Below are 26,716 nucleotides of genomic sequence, written 5' to 3' on the forward strand. Positions count from 1 at the left end.
AATAGTACAAAGGTGGTAATAGTGGTCATAATTGAAATTTATTTTCAGGATTTGGAAGGCTTGCCACCAAATAGCGAATTCAATTATTATGTGACAAAATTTAAAGTATTAAAATTATAACCCTCACTTTTTCAGCAATGAAAAATAATGAAATCCCACAGAGACCAAAAAAGCTCATCTTATTTGTTTTTAAAAATTACTACACATTTGTTAAGAGCCAAAGGAACTGAAAATTGTAACAATTTATATTTGATGTAAAAAGATAACTTCTTTCTCTAATCAGGGTACTAGACATTTGGTTCTTCTGTTACAACAAATTGCCTCTCAGTTATTCCTTTGCCTTCTCAATGATACTATTTTAGCAACAAATGTCTTAAAGGTCAGCAATTAGCAAAATACTTTGATTCTTGCTTTGACATATGAAGCCCTGGACTGCAGAGTGTTAATAATCCTGGTTAATAACTCTGGGGAGTGTTGACACTTCTAAGCAGGATCACTCATTAAGACAGATCTCTGGTTAAAATATAGATGTGCTTCCCTTTTCCAAGTATTGCATTTTCTACCTTAGTACGATACTCGAAGAAAGGCAATGAAACATTTTTTATGTTTTTCATCTGAAAAGAAGGGAACACTCTATGCCTAAACTGCTTTCCACTGACTAACTTGACCTCAAAAGAAAATGGCACACCAAGTAAAGATGACACAGATGACTGAAGTATTCAACAGCTCTCCTATCTCTCAGTCAATCAAGAGATACTGGAAGGCAAAAGGCTGGGTGGGCTGTATTCTGTGTTCCCAGCATGGCTCCAGGGATGTCATTATACAAAGAACACTGGAGTTTGGAGTTTCAAAACTGAGATTTCACTTATTGATTACCTCATATATGTCAGTGTGATAAAAATATAAACAAAAATATTCGATTACGGTTTACTAATTCAATTATATAAATCAAAATCACCCTTCTAACTAAACACAAACCAATATTTCAATACACACCATCCATTGTTTATAACTCTTAAATACCTCAATGGGGCTGCCACTTCAAAGCTCAAGGATTTCTCCATTATAGTGAGAATAAACAACTGACAAGAAAAAAAAGAAAACACTATTCCTCACATTCTTATTTGATCCAAGCAGAAGTAAAACAGAGAGTAACTGATTAAAAAACAAAACAAACAAACAAACAAAAAAACAGTTAAGAGATTTATTTTCTGGGCTCTCTATTCTCGTTCCACTGATCTATCTGTCTGTTTCTATGGTTCCATGCTGTTCTGATTACTATAGTTTCATATGATTGTCAGATGAGTACTAGAGTAATCGGGGAAATCACTTTGTAAATTATATAAATGTCTAATCATTATGCTGTACACCTGAAACTAACATAAAATAATACTGAATGTCAACTTGAAAAAAAAGTGATTTGGAAAAAAAACAGTTAAGGGAAACAATTTTAGCTTTTTTTTTTTAATTTCTTCAAGATCTGAATATAAATAGGTAGCACATCAAGTAGGGAAATGAATGTAAATTATATTAATCTTTACATAATGAAGAAAAATTCTAAGGAAAGTTGGCATAATATCTTAGCTTCTAATTACGAATTTTTCTTCATGAGATATATACTAAGAAGTGATAAAATGGATTGGAAATAGTTTATTGAAAATTCATGACTTAATCACCACTATACATAACCTACAGCAAAGTTTTATCAGAGCATAATTTGTTTTGGGGGAAAGAAGGGTAACAAAATGTCCCATTAGACTTATTAGTCAACTAATTTAGTCAAGTAACTCCCTGACTCATGAACAATCTGCATCTTTTCGTTTTCTCTGAAAGTAATGCAGGAAACAGTATCTAGGAGGAGGAGGCTTTGAAAAAGAAATCAAGAATTTTTTAAAAACTAGATGATTTAATTGCTTAAAAACAAACACCACAAATGATAATGCTTATGCAGATGTGAGGTGATTAAAAAGCTGCCCACGTTCTTACCTAAGAGGAGGCTTTACATTATGACAATGAGATGGTTGTGAATTCAAGGAAACAGGATGAGATGAAGGAATCTTGTATTCATCGTCATCTTCATCTACAGGGTCTCTTGTTTCCTCTGAAAGAGAATTTGCTAATGGACCAGTACACCTACCAGAGGGGAAAAAAAAAATCCAGTCTAGTTTAAGCATAATAATTTAGAACAGGAAGTCTGATGTGACATATTCAAATCAAAGAAGCTACTTTGTCACTTGTGTTCATTTTTCAATTTCAGGGTAACATCAGAAGGGCTGTTCTAATACTAAATACAAATGAAAAGGATTTTCAATCTTTTGTTACGACTCTATTGATGGAATAAAAGAATTTTCATACTTATAATTTTAAATGCCACAATAAGAAAAACTAGTAACCTGTCAAATAAAATGGTCTTAGAGTTGTTAGAGAAAATGCATAAAATTACTCAAACCAAAGCTACTAAAATATTAACCTTGCATTTCAATTTAAATGGGTAAAGTAATATGATAAATATAATGTTGTTAGTTTTATGTATTAATGAAGTTTTTATAGAAAGCTCAAACTTTCTGTCTCTTATACATATCATCTATAGCTGAAAAAAAATCCAGTTTAATTAAATGAAACAATTCTTTCTTCTGTGAAGTTACAATTCCAATTTCTATCCCTTCCACAATCCCTTGGTTGTTTGGAAACAACCAAAAACTAAAAATGACCAGGATAATTAGAAGTCGATAATAAAATAACTAAAAGTTGTTGAGTTACAATACATTCTTCTATGGCTTAAATTCTCTGGCTAAATAAAAAAGAATGAAAATAAGTGAAGCAATCACTTAATATCAAAAGAAATATTCAAGCATTTTACTCATCTCTGAAAATAAATAAAATAAAACAAAGCTGAACAAGCAAAAAAAAAAAAAGAAATAAAAAACACAAAAAAACAAACCAAAAACTACTGTTTTTCACAGTTATTGCTACTGGAGTTTAATCCTTGCTGATGCAAGAGAAAAATACCAAAGTAGAAACATACAAATCTACCCTGACCAACTTTAGGACAACCAACCAGTTTGCAAGACATTTGAGATACAGATGTATCTAAAACTTTTTCTTAATCATCATGAACATCAATGATAAATCTGTTTCATTAAAATTAAAAAATGAAAATAAAAAAAATCTTTTCGACTGCAATTTTGAAGCACCTTCTGTAGAGGGAGCAAGAGGCCTTTGGTATATCAGCTATCAAGCCTGAAACAACTTTCTCATTTTCATTTCTTCTCACTAGTTAGAATGAAAACAATTTTAAGAGCTTTCTTTTTGCCCATTACAAGAAGACATTTTGACAAACCTGAAGGTTTTCAAATTTCAACAATATAACTGAGTCTCCAGGAAATTCAGAGATCAAAGAAAAATTTCTTCGAAGATTTTTCAAAAGTGTATTTTTACCTGTCTTTGGAGACTATTTCAATACCAATTTTTGAATTGTTTGTTTGAAGGACCTTGAAATTCAAATGACAGTTTTTGGTGAGATGAATGCACAGTGACACAGTGACAGAAAGTCCACTGTCAGCGCCCAGAACACAAGCTAATAACCTTATTAATAACCTCAGGGTTACACCTTTTATGGTATAACCTTGGAAGGTGTACATTCCAAGTGAAGGCCAGCTGGTGAGAATAAGGACTGCAAAATGGTGATTTGATAGGCAACGGAGCAGGGAATTTCAAACACTACCTTCCATAAGCTCTTATAAACATGAAAATCAATTTAGCTAACTCAAGGATCAGAATGGATTCTAAGCAAATGAAAGGAGAAAAATATACATCCTTTCCATGCCCTAACACACTCTTGCATTCATAATGAAATTTTCTTCCTATGCAATTCAAAGATATACTGTATATAAGAAAAAGACCTATCAATCAAATATTCAGGAATGTTCTCCTATTTGCCTATCGCAGATTACTTCCAAAGATTTAAGAGTTTTTAAAGAAGCACTGCATTATGAAACAAGAACAGACCATTTCTGAAATCACATCTGTTGTGGCTGATTTCTGTATTTTCTCTTCAGTGATGAAGAATTTCATCTGGGTAATTTCCCCCTACTCTTTCACTTTGCTGCAAATCAACAGATGGAGTATTTTTGAAGGAAATGAAAAGCAAAGCAGGGAAGACTAGGCACAAGCCGGGGTAGGGGGTATACAGGAAATCTCTGTACCTTCTCAATTTTTCTCTGAATCTAAAACTGCTCTAAAAAATAAAGTCAACTTAAAAAAATAGCAGAGGAAGGTACATATAAGATAAAAAAGATGCGTACAAAACACCAGAAGAGAAATCTCAATTCTTGTAAAGAATTACAAAATGTCAGATTTTCTTTTCTCTTTACAAATTCATTCAAGAAGGAGTTCAATTTTACTTGCAAGTAAATATATGGTAAAAAAATAGTTTAAGAATTTTCTTTTTTTTTCTTTTTTTTTTTTTAAGAATTTTCATTAGCTATCATATACGCTTACTTTAGGAAGTGGAGAAAATAACCAACTTTGGGACGTGGGAAATTTTTCAGTCATTGATTTAGCTTATGGGAGATTTGGGGGATACCAGAGGACTAAAATAGAGCAAGTGTTCTATGTTAAAGCTGCCAAGTAACCATCCTACCACTTACACCCATTACTCCATCCTCTTTCTATTATCAGCATTCATTCATGGTGCATTCTGCACTGTGGCCATCACTACTGAGTTAATACACTGGTCGGGCACAAGGAGCACACACACTGAACGATGTACCGCCACCCTCACCACATGCACCTCTTGTTAAACTCACTGTGTTAGTCACTTGAGCCTTCAGGGAGTAAATACATCCATTTTCTGCATGTGCACATTTGAAACAAACCAAGAATACAGGACCTGATGTTGTTCTTCATTAGTGAGTTTTACACGCTGAAATGAAGGCTCACAGGTACATTCCTCTAGAGCATTCTACATTCCCAGCGGTAGGCATATAATCAGAGGGGTGACTTTCTGCATATCCCATTGGCTTTACCTAAATAGCATACTGCAAACATCACCCTACCAAGTACTTTTCTTTCCTTCATTTGAGTAATTCTTGATACCTCGATTAGTCCATCAGCTTTTCCAGATAAAAAGCAAAGTAGAAACATCCATCTTTATTAACTTTATATAAACCGCCTGTGACATTGCTCCACAAAACGGTAATTTTCTTTGAACTCTGATCTTTTCTACTACCTGTATTTAGTGTATGTTCATTCACTGACATTGTGTTTTCTATATATTCGTCTTTGTCTGTCTATTTCTGTCTTGAACTGCAAAATGCTTAAGGGTGGACTTTGAGTCAACAAAGGCCTGGCATGGTTAAGTGTCAGGGTACTCACAAGCTTTTACTGAACAAGAATGACTGCTGATTAGAGCAATACATGACCATGCTGTTAAGGGAAACAGAACAATCCTTTTTAGGGTCCTTTCATAATCTAGAAAAGCATTTTAAATATGTTGTTATTTTGCTTGTTTTCTAGATTTAAGACTCATTATTTAATAATATCTGAAGGTAATTTTTTTAAAAATATCTTTTATTAAAATCAAATCTTCAGGGCCTGCCATGCACATTAGTCCATATTTCTTGTAACTACCCAAATCCTAATAGGGAAAATACCTATCTCAGAAAATCACTGCCTGGAGGAAGTGGTAATACGAAATAAAGCTGTATTTGGTATGATTGCGCACATGTGCCACATATAAGTCATTTCCCCAATATATCAGAGTAAGTTTTATAATATACATATTACTTTTGAGGGTTTTTTCATGATATCAAGACAAGGTAGTGTGGTATATTATTAAATTTAATATAAGCTTTAATATAAGCTTTATTTATAAGCAGTTTCATTGACTTGTGAAATTGGAGAAACAAATTTTAAGTTACATTTTTAAATTACCTTTTTCATGACCAATATTATTTTTAACACTTTCAGGGACTCTGCTTTATTTAGCAATCAAGAAGGTAAATGTTGAGGAAACATACTTTTACTGAGAATCTAATTTTCCAATACATGTTGAATATGAAAGATATTTAAAGTATCATTATTTGCAATCTCCAAAAAATGGAAACACCCAAAAGTTCCTCTAAACAAATCATGGTGTGTTTTACAATGGAATACTTACTCTGAACAATAAAAGGAACAAACTATTGATACACTAGACAACATGGATGAATCTCAATGCATTATGCTAAGTAGAAAGAAGCCAGAATCAAAAGGCTACATACTGTATGATTCTATTTATATGACTTTCTGGAAAAAGCAAAACTATATGGACATATATCAGACTGGTAATTTGCGGGGTGTGGGGTGAGGGGAGAAACTGATACAAGGTACAGGGGGACTTCTTGGAGTGATGAATTGCTCTATATCTTGATTGTGGTAGTGATTACATGACTATGCAGTTGTGAAAACTCACAAAACTGTAACTAAACACGGTGAATTTTGCTGTATATAAATTATGCTTTAATTTTACAACTGGAACTTTCAATTTAAAATTAAAAATTTATTTTAACTCATTTAAGATATTACACATAAGCACTTTTCTCAAACAAATATGCTTCATATATTTTCAGTGGCCTGAAGAATCACTTATCTAATTCCATTTGAGCCTATGGAGAAATGTTAACAGAAACATAAGCAATGCTTGAACATGGTGGAATACACGAAGATGCCACTCATTAATATGAAAATAAAATCTCTTTCTAACCCTACACATTTTCTATCAATGGATCAATATGTTCAGGGATGAATGGATTGTGTCTCTGAGGGACAAAACAGAGACAGTATAAAGAATATAATACGAGTATAGAGCCTATCTTCAAATAGAATCCAGTGGCTCACGTTTCTGTCTAAGGCTACCTAATTATTTGTCATCATAAATCAGTTCTATGGTAAATTACAAGTAACAGATTTGTCAGACTATGGGGATTAATGTTAATATCAGTTCCCAACGTAGCTTTTAGTCAGAGAAAAGGAAAGGTTAGTGGAATTAGTAGCATTCCCTTACCCTGATTACAGCCATCCTCCAAATGTCATTTTCAGATAAAAGAGGATTACAATTCTATCTGAATTTAGAAATTATAATACTAAAATAAAAAAAGGAGGAAAAATGATGCTCATAATATTTATTTTTTTACCCTTTTCAAACACTGTTGCTCTTTTTGTTGAGGCCTGTTAATAAAATGATATACTTGCAGCCCTCAGTACTTTTTATCAATGTGTCAAGAAGTAGGTTCTAGAGATTCACCACAAAACACTAGAAAACCTACATTAGGATAGTCCAGCTGCTTTGCAGGAGATTTGGATTTTTTTCTGCATCATCTCATCGATTTATAAATTAAGTCTGAGCTTCAAATATTGAATCATATCAGTGGGTCCAAACCAAATGCACATACATTTCTATATGATACATTAATGAAAGAAGAATGCCACAACAATAATAAGGAACAAATTGAAAAGAAGGACTCATTCCACATATCCCCTATATATTAATTATTATTTATGGGGACTGCCATCTTTGATAATAGTGCACTTTTCATCCACCAAAGGCAAAACAAACAAAAATAGTGCATCATCTTGGCAACTCTTAAATTGATTTTAAGGTATTAGAATGAAAGTTGGTTCAAAGAGTAATAAAGAAAAGCAACAACGTTCATTCACTAGAGTTAAAAAAAAAACAGAGCAATTCTTAATTACAGATTTATCTTCCATTAAAAAAGTTTTCTACCAGATATTTAAATCAGTGATACTAATTTCTTATTATTAAATACAAACTGCATTAATGTAAAACTACAGTACACACTGTGTACAAATCTTCAGGTGAACAATAACAGAACATGTTTTCCTGCTCTTTTGACATGAAGCAAAAGAAACGTAGCCTAGTATGCACCATACACAAGATGAAAAATGTTCATCAAGCACATTCCTCTTAAGTTGTTAAAAATTACACAATGTGATATTTGTTTTAATAACTCCCACGGCTTAGTACTTTTTTCTTTTCCTTCTGTGTCATTTACTTTCTAGTTAAAAACAAAGCAAAATAAAACAAACTTTCCTCTCTTCCATGAACTTGGTCATCATTTTAGTCAAACTGGTCTAGCTTTATAGTTTTACATTACTCATCTCTGGACCACTTTGGCCACTATTTAAAGACAACCACACTCACAGGCATGCACACTCTCACAGACGCAGATGTTGTTTGGAGGTGTGGACCCCTTAATAACTCACTGGAAGGTGGCAGTAGCTGAGGCTGCATTCACAAATCCACATTTCTAGTTTATTCCCCCCAGCAATTAGGTATATAAAAGGAAATTATGATAATAACCACACTAGATATTGTTTACTAAAATTTTACTCCATAGAAATGTTCTAAATATGTTTTCTACAATATCAACAGGGGTTAATGGTATACTTTTACCCAGGTATATATACCCAAGGGAATGCTTTAAATATATGAGTTTCTATATTGTTAAAAATCTCACTGAATTACATTCCTATGTCTAAGAATGTAATCAAGCTACTACATTTGGGCACAGGCAATGTAGAAATGAATTTAGCAGCTTTATGTAATACCTACTGAAATACTTCCCTGCGAGGAGTTTACCTTTCGCAGGTGTTTGGTGATGTACGACACCATGGACCTGAGCACATGTGGGTTGGACTCACTATGCAGCAGGAGGCAATGGTACACCACTGCTGCATTTTCTTGTCTTACTCTCTATTTTTCTTCATCTGTGTTACTTTGAAACCCTACAATGAGAATGTTCACTCATTCATATGGTTGCCAGGAGTTGAAGTTGACTCAATGGCACATACAGTATTTCCCCGAAAATAAGACAAACCCCGAAAATAAGCCCCAGTTAAGATCTCAGACGCATTTAGTACATTATGATGATGTTCCAGAAGATGACATGACTGTATTTGAATAAATGTAGATTGTTGTACAGAAAAAAATAAGACATCCCCTGAAAATATGCCCTAATGCATATTTTGCTTTGGAGCAAAAATATAAGACCAGGTCTTACTTTCGGGGAAATACGGTATAAGAGCCGGTCTTATTTTCAGGGAAACCTGGTAACAACTGAAATATTTACAATACTTACCTGAACAACATAAAGTGTAAAGTTTGGATGGGACGACCAACTATCCTTTCAACATTCCTGTGTGGACGTGTGCAACAGGGATCCCAAACTCAACAGATCATTAAGTCTTCATTTTACCACCTTTGGTCCCTTCCCACACATGTTCCTTCTCTGATCTCCCTCACTTTGGTAGATGGCAGCAACCATTCGCCCAGTTTCTTTAGCCCAAACCTGTGTAAGTGTCATTCATCCCTGACTATCATACCTCACAGACATCCAGTTTATTAACAGGTACTGCTGGATCAAAATGCAACTCAATGCTGGCCACGTAACTCTATCGCCATCACGCCAGTCAGTCTGACCATCTATTACTGGTCTACCACATCACATGACTATACTTTCCACTGGTCTCCTCACTTCCACGTCTGCTTTCTGAAAGACAGTTCTCCACATAGCAGCCAGCGAAAATCTTTAAAAACACAAACTAGCATCATGTCATAACGCTGATCAAAACCTTTCAATGGCTTCTTAAAACTAACAAAACCAAAGTTATCATGGCCTTAAAGGCAGCATATGATTTAGCTCCTGCATACCTTATTCAATTCCAGCCACACTGCCCTTTTGGCTGTTCTTCAAATATACCAAAGGACTTGTTGCCTCACTGTTTTGCCCTTGAGTTCTGTTCATACTCTTTACCCAAACACCCTCATGGCTTGCTTGCTCCCTTACTTCTTTTCAGGTTTCTGTTCAAATATTACCTTTCCTGATGATCTTATTTAAAGTATAAACCTCTCTATCTCTATTTATCCCCTTCCCTGCTTTATCACTACCTAACAATGTGCAATATTGTTTTCCTTTCTGTTCTCCCTCACTAAAGCACAAATTCTAACGAGGATAGGATTTTATCTTGTTCACACTGAATCTCCAGTCAGTACACACAACTGAATGAAAATAGAATAGTTAGGTAAAATTGATTCCCTGTTCATTGAACTAAAGTATTAGCAACCTCTGTTTAGAAAATGTATCATAATACTCAACACTACCACCTCCAACAACAAAAAAGCCTTTTTATAAAAATATGAGCCACGTAAAACTGGTTCATGTGTATTTGAAAGCTTAATATGTCAAAAGTAAAAAAGATCCATTTCTAAAAGACAAGGCACAAGAAAAATACTCTTCTAGAAAAAGGGCATTCCTCAGCATTCCAGAACATTTTCTTACCTGGAAGTAATTATTCCATTATTATTTGCAATAACTCTTTTGCTTATTTGCCAATATCTTGTGTCAAGTAAAATAAATATTTTAACTGTTTCAGGTTTCATTTAATTTTGAAAAATCAAATTATATCAAGGTTAAATATATTTTAGTAAAATTTTACACTACAAAGTAAAAATAATCCACATAGGATTTTTTTCATTCTCTTCATCAAAATAATAATTACCCATATTTCAACTTTTTATTTAAAAATTTATATTTATAGCTAAATGTCAATGATGTTAATTAAATAGAAACCATTTCAAAAAACCAGGTTAGAAAAAAATAAGTAAATCTATACACACTAATACAGTTTCAGCTTTTACAATATGTTTTAAAAGATAAATTCTATATTCTTCTAGGTCTCAAGATAAGTTACACAGTAAGAGTCACATAATTGTAAACATACAGTTTTATAAGAAAGTAAGCACTATCACAGAGTAGCCTCTTATATGAATCAAGTAAATGGGAATCACAAAACACAAATAATGTAACAATTATACTTTGGTAAACAGTTACAAGAATACGGTGTAGATTTAAGGGTAAATGCTAGCTTTGAAATTACTGAATTCAACATTGGGGCTTTCAACACTTGTGAGAACTGCGAAAGTCTGTTAGGTAGTAACCTGTGATTTTGCTTTGGCCTGATTTTGAAACATAAGAGTCTAACATGGAAATAGGTACTTGAACATCCAACAACCCTATTTCAGTGAGTTATATTTTGCCAAGACCTCTGTTCTATGCCCCTCCAGCGCTAAGGATCTATACTCATTGTACTCTAATGAGGCCATAGTTGACAAAACATAAAAGACAAATAAAAAACCAGGGCAGTGATCCAACACATACTAGCCCCAGCAATGGGACACAACCAACCAACTACAAATGAACACTGAAGTTGCCAAATATTTCATATTTAATTAACACTACAGATGAAGACCCTTAAAAGAACATATTGCATAGAACCTAAAAAGTTGAAGCTCAAAAGGATTTTGGAGATGATTTAAATAAATGGATCCCTTCATTTAGCAGATGGAGAAAGTGAAGCCCAGAGAGATTACCTTGTTCAAAGACAAATACTTAACGTTGGAGTCAGGTCTGGGACCAAGTCTGGTTTTAACGTTCACTTCAGAATTGCATGCTAGGTTTATAATAAATGCAGCATATAAAGGATTAAGAAAAATGCTTATTCAAGTATTAAGTGACAAAGGAAGGCATGAAATTATCTCTACAATATAATCTAAATGATGTAAAAAAAAGTCTTAAAAGAACAAAACAAAAATATCGGAACTCTGAGCACTAACATTTGGGATATGTAGATACCTGTATTTATGTATTTAATTTTTTCTTTCTTTCATATACTTTCCATACTTTCTACAATGAACAACTGCTACCTATATAGTCAGAATAAAACATAAACTACAGCAGTAAATGTGCCATTAAAAGCCAGCACTTGTATTATTAATATTAACGATGGTTAATTTGCAGCATGCAAAATAGAAACCTAAACTGCTGTTAAGCATGCATTGCTAAAACATTTGCATCATTAAGTAAAGCAACTGCATTGTGTCTGAGGGAAAACTCAAGGCTAAATAAGGAGAAAGTATATCCACATGCACATACAAACTGAAGTTTTAGAAAAATGTCAATAAAATACATTTCATTATGTATTTGTTATTCTTACTCTATTTTTAAAGAAACAGGTACTTAATATTAAACACAAATGAAGCAAACTGCAACTTCTGTCTCTTATCCCACTTCCCAATATAAATTTAATAAACAGAATGTGAAAATTTTATCTCTAATTAGCAAATTTCATTTTCTGATATTTTCTAAGTTATCAAAGGTAATTGAACTTAGATGTTTTATTGTGTATACATACATCCAGAGTTCATTGATGCTAGAATATCATGTGTCCTTACTGACTTAGAGCCTACTACATAAAATACGCGTATTTGTTTCCAACTTCTATGTCTGCTACGTATGTGGCAGTTCCAAGAAATGTTGCCACTGGAGAACAGTCCAATTAGTTTTGTTTCCTACTATCCCCTGAATGATGTCAAGTTTCACACTCTTGCTTTTTCTCAGGCATTCCCCCTTTTCCATTTGTGCTACCCTCCATGACTCAAGAAATTTCCATCCTCTCTATAAAACATCCTTGACTTGCAAAGTCTGTAACAGCCTCTTCTCCAAGGTTATATAAAAACTAACAAATTAGAATTGCACAATGTAGTGCATGATGTTCTCTAGTGATTTCATGTATGTTAACTTCATTTTAAAGTAGCTTGTAAATTCTTGGGAGCTGGTATCTAGCTTATCCTTCTTTTGCATTCATATGAACAGTAAGAGTTCAGTGACCAGCAGAGGATAGAGTGAAGACGCTCCAAGACTTTCAATTAGAAATGAGGATCTCAGCAGATAATAAAGTCAATCAACCAAGCAATCAGGTATTTTCAGTACTCACTATACAGCAAAAGCAGTAAGGTGTTATGTGGGAAACTCAGAGAATACAAGAATAGATTTCTGCCCTTAAAACCTTATAGTCTTTTTAAGGTGGAAAGGCACTTTTAAATTAGAAAATAGCAGAGCAGAGTTTAATTAAATGTGTAGACATGAAACTCTAGGTAGAGGAATGAAAATCAATCTAACTACCAGCATTATGACTGAAAGTCACAGAAGTTCTCATAAGGAAACGGAGCTGGAGTCAAGGATTGTTAGAATAAAGATTCTGAAAAGGTTCTTCATGGGACGGAAGAACTCCCAAAGCGAGAAAAAAAGCAAGACAAGATGAGAAGGCAAGCATTGGGAATTACTGAACAATATTTCAGTTGGGTAAAATTCGGTGGATCTTATTGCTGCCATGTTTCCCCGAAACTAAGACCTAGCTGGACCATCAGCTCTAATGCGTCTTTTGGAGTAAAAATTAATATAAGACCTGATATTATATTATTTATATATTATATTAGTTACATATTATATTATATTATACCAGGTCTTATGTTAATTTTTGCTCCAAAAGACGCATTAGAGCTGATGGTCCAGCTAGGTCTTATTTTCAGGGAAACACGGAAGCAGAAGAGCGTAGGATAATTTAGAAAGAAAGAACCATGCTGGGTTTTGAATAGGAAAGTAATCTGGGGAAAGCAGAATTTAAATTAAATCAGCTGCGTGAACAAAATATGCTGGAGGGAAGGAAGGCAGCTTGATTTAATCTAAAGAGTAGGAAAACATAAATTAAAGAGGGACAAAATATAAAAGACAGGACACTTTGTATTAGCCTGCCCTGACTTGGGTAGATCCATGTGCCTGTCCCTGGTGCCTCCTGTGTTTCCAGGTTCACTCATTTTCCCACTGATGTTAATTCTGAGATCATATCAGAGGATCAGGTGTAAGGCTTGCTCAGTTGTCCAGCTACAAGGTGAAGCTAGGGCAATGAGCAAGATTAGCTGAATATGAAAAACGCCAAAAGAACAATCAACAGGACTTTGTGGCTAAATGGATTTGACAAATGAGAAAAGTGGAGGAACCAAAGATTATCTTCTGATGTCAAACTGGGTAGTTGGGAAAAATGTGACATCTTCAACGAAGAGAGCTAAACTGGGAAGGGAGAGCTTGTTTGCCATGTGCTACTCTAACCTCTTCCCGGATACAGGGAAGACTAAGCTTTATCTCCCTGTTGCTCTATGTGTCGTCTCAGAGTTTAACCTGGTCAAGAATCAGGAAGGATCTTGATTTCTGGGACTTTACTTTATAAGCCTGGCTGGATCATTTTTATTGATGCATTTCTATTCACCCTGGACTTTTCTGTGCTGAGAACCTCAAAACTACTATTTATGATATCTTTATGCACGGACAAATGGTCTTCAAATTCAACAAAACTCACTTGATACTCGGAAGAAGGGTGGTAGCTGGAGGAGGAGGAGAAAGCCGAGGAGGAACATCATATTCTTCGCTTCCCAGGTGACCGTTGGAAAAGACCTGAAAAGCAGTCAAAGGGTTAGTTTCCAATTTGATTTCTGGAGGATCTTCACACAACAGCAGCTTTTAAAGCACCTATAAATTTTGAAAATAATATTTAATATCAGTTTTTTTTTTAATTAAAGTATATTGGGGTGACAAGTTACAAAGGTTTCACGTGTACAATTCTGTAATACATCATCTATAAATCCCATTGTGTGTTCACCACCCAGAGTCAGTTCTCCTTCCATCACCATATATTTGATCCCCTTTACCCTCATCTACCACCTCCCCTCCATTAAATATCGTTTGATTTACTTAAGAATCAGTAGTATCATACTCATTATTCGCAACCACCAAAAGTAGTAGCCAGGTATATGAAAGAAATACAATACAACATGATTCTTAAACTTACTGAGAGGGAATGCTAAATTTCTATAAATCAGATATAGATAGGTGGGCAAGTAAATACTAAAACTCTCCAAACATGATAAGTTTTAACTGAAAAGTTAAGAGTTCTCTGTAAGGATTCAGTAAAGAAAAAGGCTGCACTAGTGGGATTCTTATCTCAGTTCCTACTAAATAGAAGTGTTCTAAATTATGTCTCTTTGGGGTTAACACAACATTATAAAACTTCTCAATAAAACAGTACATGAGCATAGTCAGAAATGTCTTTATTCTTTCAAGCTTCAGCACTACTGGTAACTAGAGACATGTCCTGGTTTTCTTATACAAAGTGCAGATAATCATCTTATACATAGTTTTCAGTGTGTAAACAACACAAAATTGTCACCTTGCTCATAAGGTACCATAGAGAGCCAGAGTATAATTACTCAGATTTCGTACATTCTGATTTCCAGGATGCTCAGTTACCATGTTTCCCCAAAAATAAGACCGGGTCTATATTAATTTTTGCTCCATTAGGGCTTATTTTCAGGGGATGTCTTATTTTTTTCATGTACAACAATCTGCATTTATTCAATTACAGTCATGTCATCTTCTTCTGGAACATCGTCATAATACACTAAATGCGTCCGTCTGGCTGATGATCTTAACTGGGGCTTATTTTCGGGGTAGGCCTTATTTTTGGGGAAACACTGTATGTTGTAGCAACTGTCTGAACAACTGCTCTTTATTAATCCAACAACTTAAAATTAAATCAACTTACAAAAAAGAGAGAATAACTTTGCAAAGACATAGTCACAAGAAAAGATTAAATATACTTTAAGATCTTTCAGTAATCTTTAGAGTTTTATCATTAGCCTCTTTCCCAAACGCTCACTAATTAATATTTAAAAGGCGCAGACTGATGTGGGGGCAAAAAGGATGTAATGTAATTTGAATAGTACCAAGTTCTTGTTTTTCCCCCTTCATAGTTCTAAAATGGTCCTTTCTAAAATGGTGCTAAAATGAAGCTTTAGAATGCAAAATTGAAAAGGCCATATCCTTTTCTTTCACCTTAAAATAAGAAAATGAACATGTTTAAAAGATACACTTGAAGTATATCAGTACTTGCATCTCAAAGCTACAGAAATTAAATTTTACAGCACTGAAGTTTCACTCTAAAAACTAATTCCTGTACTGTAGTTCAAATTTCTTTTTCATATTTTTCCTTATTAGATTCAACATACCATAGTTACACTATGACAAGCTATATCTTTAAATGAAATTATTTTATCACAGGCTTCTGACTATGAACCAAATAACAGAATAAGGCACAGTTTTTTGAACTTGCTAGCGAGAAAATTTCTAAGTAGATACATCATTGCTAAGTTCAATAGAAAGCTTTAACATAAAAAAATTCCTTTCAAACAACAGATAGATACATATATCAAACCACAAATGCTCATTGTGATAATGAGTATTTAAAGTCACTCTTAACTGGAGTCCTGTGAATGTTGCCAGAATGGGTACAATGTAAGATTTTTTCGCAATCAAATCTCCTTGAAGTTTCAGTAACAGATACGAGTATGTTTAAAATTCACTCTAGAAAATGTAATATGGATTTTATATGCAATCATTTGTTTTATTAGGAGAAAGTATCTATTATCCTGTTGACACCTAATAAAATTTCAGCAGTTATAAAAGGGAGATAAGGAAATCACACTTTCTGTTATACTGGCTCTCATGTAATAAGCCAACCATAATTTTATACTCAGAACATTGTGAACTTATATGAAAAGGGAATATCAATATATTCAAATATTAATAATAAAAATGCTTTCACCTTGCACATTAGGTAAATGAAAGAATAAAGATATTAATAAGAGCGTTTTTGTGTACCACCATTAAATCTCAGCAAGTCACACAGGCAACGGAGTCTATCATCATTAAAACCATGGAGCACAGTTAATGATGCAGTTTATTTATCCTTTAGGAGAGCAATAACCCCAAGAAAGTTAAGTGACTTGTCCTAATTATTAATATGCTCTCAAATGCAAACAGCATTTTCTCTGCTTTAGACACGCTATTAACACATAGAACCTTTACGATTTCTCCTGCCTCTAAAAAGCCAGTGTGTCTTTCCTGAAACATTCATTTGGTGCTTGGGATGTACTGATACTTTGCTTATGTTCTGTGTAGTTATGTTCTGTGGAAGAGCAGTCATGCCACACTGAGTCTCTTTCGGCACAAGGAATCTGATTTCCTCATTTTATTGAACATTCCTTCAGTGCTTTCCACACAGTAGGGCTGACATGAAAACTGACTGCTTAGATGACCTTATTTATTAATGGAGCTTTTAACCAATGAAATGACTTTCCCTGGGTACAGCTGGAAGAAACTCATCAGTTTACTAAAATTCTCTCAGCAAATATGCAATTTGTTTAATGGCTGATCTTATATACTGTTCTAAAATATGGACTGGGGGTGAACAATATGCATAATAGCAAGCAAGTAATTCTTCATCATTTTTCCTAATTAATAGACTAAGATTTCACATGTGTGAAAACAATAAAGGACCTAAATATGCAAGAACTAGGCAATGTTCATATTTCTGGTCACTTAAAGTGCTCATTTATATCACCTAATAGTGGTTGGATGGCAAGATTTAACATAATTTCATCCTGAATTCCATGTTCCCATCTGCGCCCATTCCGTTTAGCTTAAAATCATTTTAGCTGCCTCTACCTGAGGGAGCGTCATAATTCCCAATTTTTTGAGCTAAAAATAAACATTTTATTTTCTCTGGAATCCTGAAGAGCTTGTCTGCAAGTAGGAGAAAACTGTAGCTGCCCAAGTGTGTATCGACTGAAGGTCACACTGAAATCGAACTAAATAAAATCATGCCTTCTTTAGCTCACAACTAAGGAAACATCTTTCCCTTCTGCCTTCCTAGCTCACTGCCCCAAATCTACCACATTTCCACTGAACATGCTATCAACTTAAGAATTCTGATCTTATCATTCCTGTGCCAAAAAATTTTTAAAAGCTCTTTCTTGCCTAACAAATCAAAGATAACTGTGTAGAATATGACACTCCATTATTGGTTTCACTGTACACTGCCATAGTTTTATCTATCCTGCTTATTCCTTCTATATGGCTTATATTCTGTACAAAATTGACTTCGTACACTATGCATGTTTTCCCACCTCCACACTACCCCTTCCTGTCATGGCTAAAAATCAACAAAAAAACCAACACCTACCAACCTTCTAATGTCTACAGTCAGTGACCATCTTACACGAAGCTTTCTTTATTCTTTTCTTTTACCCTGCATCTCAATTAGAATGTTTTTTTCTGCTTCTTGGGGATTCCACAGTTTACTTTCTGGATGCTACCACTGTGTCTTATCTCTTAGTTAACGGTATACCTGTGTCACCTTCACTGTGCTTTCTTCATTTGGTATTCTCCACAGTGTCCTGAGCCTCCTAAGTGCTCATATAGCTAAAATAGGTTAAAGGAATAACAATACATTAGGGGAAGTTTAGACTTATGGAAGAAGTATAATCTGAGTTATAACATAATTTATTATAAATTCTAGGTTATCCTAGATTAATATTTTTTTACATGCCTCGAGATAACCTTTAATCCTAATCTTGAAGTTTGAAATATTTTCTTATGATTTCGATATTATCTAAAAATTAAGGGTAAAGCATTTGAGACCTCTGAGACACGGGGGTGGGGGGGAGGAATACTTCTGTGATAATCTTGGCACAATTAAAAAAAACCTTTTTATTTATACAAAACCCCTAACACACTTCATTTCCCCCATCCCATACATGTAATCACACATATACACGACCTCAAAAATGTTGCTATAATTTGTTCTTCCACAACATCCAATTAGAAATGAAACCAGTGTATACAGAGGACTTATTTTCTAAAAGACAGCCCTTGAGATGTGTAGATAAGTTAAGGTCGTTCATGTAAACCAGAGTCTCACCACCAGAAGAGCAAAAGCCACAATCTCAAAAAGTGGAATCATTCGATGTATTCATCTAGCAACATCTTTATCAGATTACTGTCCACAGGTCATTTTAGAGCAATGTCACATGAAGTCACATGACAAGTCAGAGGTACTTTTTATCACAGAAGAAACAGCAGTATTTTTAATCTTTCAAGAAGAATGAATAAAGGTAGTGGGATACAATGTTAGTATCTAGAAATAAGGATATAAATTTCAAGTTTCCAACGGCATTTTAGAAAATTTTAGTGCAATATTTTCATCTCAGATAATTAAAACCAATCACCAATAAGAAAAAAATCTAGCCAACAAAATACTTAAGGAACAGGTTTATAATGTGGCTAGAACCTGAGAATTTCACAGAATGAAAACAGTGCTATAGGAAAGAAACCTCCTACCAAGAAAATAAAACAAGATAAATAATCTTAATAACTCTTAGCTGGCAGATGCATGTTGTACGTAAAGTATAACATTAGCTATTTGATTATGCTAAGGAGAGGAAGAGACGAGGAAGTAAATGCAAGTCACAGAAAATTCTTACACTTCATTTTAACAATGAATTAGAGGGCTTTTTTCCTCAGAGCTCTCTACAACTAGCAAATGGAGTAATTAGAATTTAATTTATTCTTGCTTCCCCTGCCATTTATCTACTGAAGATGCAAATAAAAAGGGCGAATAGTTCTGATGGATGACGGGGACTGGCACACGGAGAGCCGACACCTGATGACGGGGAGGGAGTTGGCACTCCACGTACAGGGTTGAGCTCTAGGAATTTTCCTTATGGTATTCCATATGTACATTTAATTCTAATTTAAACTCTTAGTATTTATCCAAGTTTTCTTATCTTTAAAAATACTGAATTTGAAGTATTACTTTTAATGAAAACAAGTTTAAATGACAGTTGTTATATTTGACACGAAAAATGTATTCGTTTCCATTTGGAGAGACTGACGGGTTACCTGGGAAGAAAACACATCAACCTCCAAATATTTAAGGCCCCAGACCCTTGAGTTTCATGACGATTTTTTTAAACTGCACACCGGAAGGTGAGACTACACTGTAACTTCTACCAGTTTCATTAAAAATGAGTCTTTTCTGAATCCAAATAATTTCCCTTTCTTTTTCATCCCCTATCCTTTGTCATTCTTATTGTATGTCACCTACCTATAGAAACTATTACTCTTCTAAAGAGAAAACAAAAATCCTATTTTAAACAACAAAATTACATTCTACCTTTGGCTAAAGGCCAGTGTTGGAAAACATACATAAAACCATCTGTACTCCTGTATGGTGGGTGTCCTCTTGCCCCATCCTTGCCCACCCCCAACCCCAGCATGCAAACACTCTTTCACCTCTATCATCAGATTTAGTATTATAAAAGTAGCAGGCAAGTTATTGAGTGCTTACCAAATATTCACTAGGAACTATGCTAACTAAGAGAAGAGAGGAAGGAGAAAAAGAGATGAGTTTGGTTTACGAGGAAAAAAAGGGCAACTATTTTGAATGAAAATGTCAACTATTACAATTTATTCTGAAACTCCGTGTCTAACTGTTATTTCTGGTTTTATTCCAAAACGAAACCAGAATGGAGGGGTAGGGGATTTAGATACTTGGAGAGTATTCTCTTAGAGAGCAGGTACTATTATTATCCCATTCCATAAAGTAAGGAGTTGGGGCAAAGATGTAGTAAGTTGCTGGCATCCACAGAACCAGTCAATTCTAGAGCTGGAAGTAAAATTGAGGTCTGCTTCCAGAGCCTAGCTGATATGTGTTGGTAAGATTTTTAGTTCTGTTAAAATGCAGGTTATCACGTTTGCTTTATTTTACTTTTGCCTGAAGAACCTCAATGGTTCTATTCTACGAATGTATATCATTAAATTTGAAAGGGGAGAGAACATTGGGATTCTGATTATCCTGAACACCGGGAGTCTTGCATATTGAAAGTGGTTAAAAATATGTGGTTAAATCCACTTGGATTGAGGAAGTACAATGAAGTAAGGTGAGAAGCCAACTCCAACCCAGGATCACAGAAAAAGAACTACAGGATCCTAGATGGACTCAGTCTCTGTCAGTTGTCAGCTGAAGCCAGCCTCTTAAGTCTCCCAACAGTGAAATAAAAACAGGACTTAGGCTTTTTCTACTTTATGTAAATTGTGACATACCCTGTGGTTTACTGAAGTGGAACCATTCTTACTTCATATAGATAATACAAGAGGAGGAAATGTGGTTTGTTTTATAGTTTTACAGCATTTAATACATTAATTATATATAAATCCTTCCTTAAAATCCACCTTAGATGTCAAACTAGATTGAAATTTGAAATCTTAGAAGTCTAATTTTGTTTGAAATGCTAAATCTAGTTGACACTTGAAATTCACTTTGAGAATATCACTGCAATATTAATATACACAGCATATTAGATTAGACCTTAAAGAATTTTAAGGAGGATTATTTAGATAGAACTAAGTAAGAGTAAAATCCAGCTTTGAGTAAGAGAGAAATTTTACAATTGTCTCCATGTTCTCTGGGATACTGGTATGTATCAATGATTAGAACATAGAAATTCACATGGAAACCATTTAAAGCAATCTTTATAACTGAAGTCAATATTAATATTTCATACCTATAATAAAAATATCATGCCTATAACCTAAGAAATTATAACCTCAAGTTTTGAAACTGTAGCCTTCCATACAAAAATTAACAGGCAGCATTCTAGGGTTTAGAAGAGCAGGTTGTATCAGTGCTAAACCCATGTTGACATAGTATCTAAAAGAAGCTTGAAACCAGAGGTTTTCAATGAATTGGCTGAGGTAATTGTTACATTTTAAGTATTTCTGAAGTCAATTCAGGAAATAAATTGCAACACGCTGCTAAGATATAATTAGTCAATCCATGTTAGAGATCACTCCAACACTCTCTTGTGTGTGGTCATGTAGGAATGAAAAGTAACAGATACTAAAGGGAAAAAAAAAAAGATTGGCAGGTTCCTCCAATCAGGTCGTGGAAACATCCTTTTGAGGATAAGCTCTCCATTTTCAGAAAGCTTCACAGAGATGTTTTTATAAGTGCTTTCTCTTCCATTTGCATTTATTTAGATGACCTTGGAGGAAACCTTTAGAGATGTTCATATTTACAACAGATGAGAGACTGACAGTACCAAGGACAGTCACTGGCAGAGAGCAATGGCAAACCACCACCACTCTTGCCTTTTGTGCTGAATGCCATGCTAGACAGTTGTGACTTTTCCTATGCTGGCTACCCCAGAACAGCATGGAGGTGAAATATCATTACACAAAGTTTTCATCATCACTTTACTTTCACACACATACATACCCAGCAGTTGAAAACATTTCACATTTCAAACTTCTTTGTTTCTTGAATGTATTATGGGGTGAATTCACCAACTGCAATCCATTATTTTGAAGGAAGAAGTTACTTCCTTAAAATATCAATTTAAGAGCAATAGAGATGGGAGCATCTTAATATTAAAGTCTTCAAAAGAGGCAAGCCTCCTTTAACTGAGGGAAGATGGCACTTATCTGATCATAGAGCCAAAAGTATCACAGACACAAATACCAGAACCGTCTTTTCCCGAAAATAAGACCTAGCGGGACCATCAGCTCTAACACGTCTTTTGGAGCAAAAATTAATATAAGACCCAGTCTTACGTTAACATAAGACTGGATGTTATATAAGACCGGATATAATATAATATAATGCAACATAATATAATACAATATAATACCGGGTATAACATAATATAATATTACATAATAATCAGGTCTTATATTAATTTTTGTTCCAAAAGACACATTAGAACTGATGGTCTGGCTAGGTCTTATTTTCGGGGAAACATGGTATAAGCCATTTTGCCAAGGGCTTACTAACAGTTTTAAACTCAATGATTTCTGTTGCTGCCTCTTTGGTCCTGTAAGCTTAAATTATTTCCTGGACATATAAATGATAGTGGTGACATCCTTCAAGAACTCAGCATGTGTTACAGTCTCTTTCAGTTTTATGGAGAAATAGCTTGCTTCGCAAGAAGTGAACTGGACGTGGTGTTTTTACATATGTGAGAAGTTTATTTTACCTGGTTGCATAAGGTATACTGTCCTAGACAGCAATCCCAATACTGATATGCTACAATTAAAGAACTTTTTTTCAAATTAGATAGAACTAGGAGAGTTATTAAAAAACAAAACCAAAAACAAACAAACAAACAAAAAGCTGATTCTCCCACCATTTATTAATAGGAAAAAATTTTGGCATATGAAATGAGGGAAGGTGAAATAAATCTCTGACAAATTGTCTAGTGTCTTCACATTAAAAGTATATCATTACTTAGAACCATTTTTTTCCTTGTTTTAAATTCAAGTTTTAATGAGCTTCTGATTATTTACAACTTCGAAATAATTAAAGACCTACAGGGAAGTACCACAGTAGGCAGAAAAAACACTGCCCAACCTTTTATACCACCTCCTATCCGAGGACTTTAAGCAGATTGTTTAGCTTCTGCTTTGCATATTTCTTACCTTGGATCCTTCTAAAGGCAAATCACGACGTATGTGTTTCCGCATAAGCACTGGTTCAGAGCCAATTCTACTGTGCCTTCCGTTGACATTTGAACTTGCTGTGATTCCAGGCTTTGGAGAGCCATCTCCTAAGAGTCGACATCCTACCGACTGATTAGTCCCAAATATATCCCGTGGGCACCAGCCTTCCAGAGGCATTGGCTGGTCTCTGGAAGGCACACTCTCCACGTGATGGAAGTGACGACTCAGTCTATTGTCAGGTGGGATTGGGGGAGGTCTCTCAGGTGGAGGGGGAGGAGGATCTCTTAAGGGAGGAGGTGGTGCCGGAAGTGGTTTATCTTGTTTTCTCACCATGCAAGGAGAAGACTAAGGAGACATAAGAGGGAAAAAAAAAAAAAAACAAAACAATTCAAAAGTTATTATCACCCACTGAAATGACTTCCAGACTAGTACATTACTGCTTTTGTTTTCTAAGCAATAATGGAGCTTTATTAGATTCCTATGCCATCTTTTCATAAGTTCCTTTTTATCGCCAGTTAATTAAATTTTAAAAAGTTAATGGAATATTTCACTAGGAGTTGTTTGTAGAAAAGAATACATAAATTCAAATGTTAGAATTATAAGGACAATATAGGAAACAGTAGCAGAATACCAATATTATGTGATGATTTTGACTGGTTTATATGAAAATAATAGTGACTCATTAATTAATTTATTTGCATGTTTCTATGATTTAAGAGAGATAGAAGAAACCAATCAAAGTTGTTCTACTTTTTAAAGAGCAATTTGATTTGTATTATCTCTGGAAGATTGAGTGCTGGTTTTGCTACTTTTGCATTCGCTGCTGCAATATGAAGCAACTGATAAGGGGCATATTTGCTCTGGTTCTTTGTTTTATCAATTACTACCAGAATAGTGAAAAATCACAACTAATAGAGCAGCATTATTTACAGACCTTACTTGAATTTTGTGAATCCTTAAAATGAAAAAAAAAAAATCAGTTTGATTCTTACATGTAGATATGAAGATAGTGTATGCTCCTGAATTAAATCTATGTGACTTGCACAGTTTTTATTTTTATATACTTGGTTAATCTGATGAATGATTTGTGCTTTTGTTAGAAAATATTAGAAAAGGAATGAGATGTGTGTTTACATAATTCTGCCTAAATAACATCCCAAAATTCTTAATATGATCTTAAAACCAAGTAAATTGTAATATAGAAAAATCAAATACTACTAAACTATTGTGCTTCCAACTAATACTAGTGTGTAAAGCATATTATCAAATGGAATTAATTTTTCAAATCTTGTATTTAATAAAGCAAAATATGCCCTTATCCAATTTTGGGAAAAAAATCTGCACAGAACTAAAACTGTGGGCTTGGGTTTACAGTTAAAATTATGTCTTTAATATTAAACAGTAATGTAATTACTCTGCAAATATTGTAGTTCTTTGTAATTAATTGCTTCAGGTATAAAAAGTACATCTACTTCTCCCTTCTGAGTCACCTTGAAATGTGGGTGATGATTTATCACACCTTAAGCCTTTATGCAAATAAACTTCCATCACATTTTTCTTGTCATGACACTATGAAAACAACTGTAAAATATCATTTGATAGAATATTTTAATACATATAATGACCTTTTAAATCCATTTTACAGAATAACTGTACCTACTCTGCTATTTATTTTAGCAAATCAGTGGGCTGTTACAGACATGAGCTCTCTCTCAATAATTATGTAACATTTGTAGTAATACAGCAAGGAATATGATAGTAGGCTCACCATCAACGAAGTGAGAAACCTATCAAAGCTGTTCAGAAACAATTAAGAGCACAAGAAATAAGAGAATAAATGTAAAAGAACCTGAGTGATCTATAATTGTCATATAAAATTACTACGTGGTATTTCTAATAAAATCTGTTTACCTTTGGTGAGCCCGTTGGGCTGCCACAGGGAGACCGAACTATGCCTTTCTGAATTAGATCCAGGCGAGGAGGCACAGGTGGCAGGCTTAGATGTGGGATCTGGAGAGGGTCTGGCTGTGGCTTTCTTCTCTGTGCAAGGGGAGAAGACCCTGGTGATGTGACAGGTGAGTTCTGCCTGTCAGTGCACTAGAACAGAAACAGATAAAGATGCTGTTTATTGGAGGTGTAAAGTGTATGCCTTTCAGCTGTTAAGGAAGACATTGGTTTGGAAAAGGTATCTGCCATTGAATATCTATTGAAATAAACTCACCCTCTGGTAACCACTAAGCTATTGTCTGTGTTTATGAGTTTTTGTTTCTTCATTTGTCCTGTTCTTTTGTTGCTTTCAGTTTTATATCCCACATATGAGTGAAATCACATGGTTCTTGACTTTTTCTGTCTGACTTACTTCGCTCAGCATAACAATCTCAAGATCCATCCATGTTGTCGCAAATGGTACTATTTCATCTTCTCTTATGGTGGAATAGCGTTCCTTTGTGCATATATACCACATCTTCTTTATCTAATCATCTATCGAAGGACAGAGGGTAAGCGGGGAAGAGAGTGGTAGATGAAGGTAAAGGGGATCCAAAATATGGTGATGGAAAGAGAACTGACTGGGTGGTGAATACACAATGTGATATATAGATGATGTAATACAGAATTGTACACCTGAAATCTATGTAACTTTACTAACAATTGTCAACCCAATAAACTTTAACTGAAAAAAAGAAAGAAAGAAACTCACTCAGTAAACATTGATTAATAGATGCCAAGAGCTCACATTGTCCTTTAAGGGCAGTATTATGTAAAGAATAAATGGATAAGTTTCTCCTACATATTGCAGAAAGGGCCTAGGAAACAACAATAGCAAAACCGCAGTTTAAAAATCATCAAATATAGACATTCTTCTAGAAACCCGTCTACATTTTATATGGAAACCAGAAATACACAGTGCAATAATGCACATTGCTCTTGGTTATCTGTAGTGTGGAATCTTCTTCAGTCTTTGATTTATAGTACATTCTAGAACTTAGAAACTATTTTGTTTCATATAAAATATGCATCCAGTATATAGTCTAGTTTCCTACAAACCAATTAAATCAGACAGTGATAAAAAAAAAATTGTGTATTTAAAATAAATGGTTTGATCCCAAATATTTTTTCCAAGCCTTCACATAAATTCTCAAGTTAAATGTTTTTTCTTTAAAAACAATTAACTAAATCTAAAAGAGTCTGTACTTCCGCTAAAAACTAATGTATTTCTATACTATTACAGGTTTTCGATCTTGTCTGGTAGATAACATCAAAAAGCCAGTAACAAGTACTTCGATTTCTATGTGTATAATTCTTTCTACTCTAGAAGATTTCTGGAAGTTTTTGTTTTTTTTAAATGTGAGATAACCTGATCGCTACTTAGTATAAAAGCCACACTAATTAACCCAGTAGCCTAACTGGGATAAACAATGCTCTGTTCT

The 26,716-nt window shown here is 34.3% G+C and overlaps 1 protein-coding gene across 1 annotated transcript in view; it reads right to left on the reverse strand.

The window, feature by feature from the left end:
- Nucleotides 1-26,716, reverse strand: part of CBLB (Cbl proto-oncogene B) — a 210,583-nt gene that overhangs the window by 36,510 nt on the left and 147,357 nt on the right. Inside the window, 4 exon segments of the mRNA XM_033131542.1 lie at nucleotides 1,987-2,133; nucleotides 14,254-14,348; nucleotides 23,268-23,633; nucleotides 25,200-25,385. Of these exon segments, the coding sequence (XP_032987433.1) occupies nucleotides 1,987-2,133; nucleotides 14,254-14,348; nucleotides 23,268-23,633; nucleotides 25,200-25,385 (794 nt within the window).

Source organism: Rhinolophus ferrumequinum, chromosome 2, assembly GCF_004115265.2.
Source record: "Rhinolophus ferrumequinum isolate MPI-CBG mRhiFer1 chromosome 2, mRhiFer1_v1.p, whole genome shotgun sequence".
NCBI classification, from domain to species: domain Eukaryota; kingdom Metazoa; phylum Chordata; class Mammalia; order Chiroptera; family Rhinolophidae; genus Rhinolophus; species Rhinolophus ferrumequinum.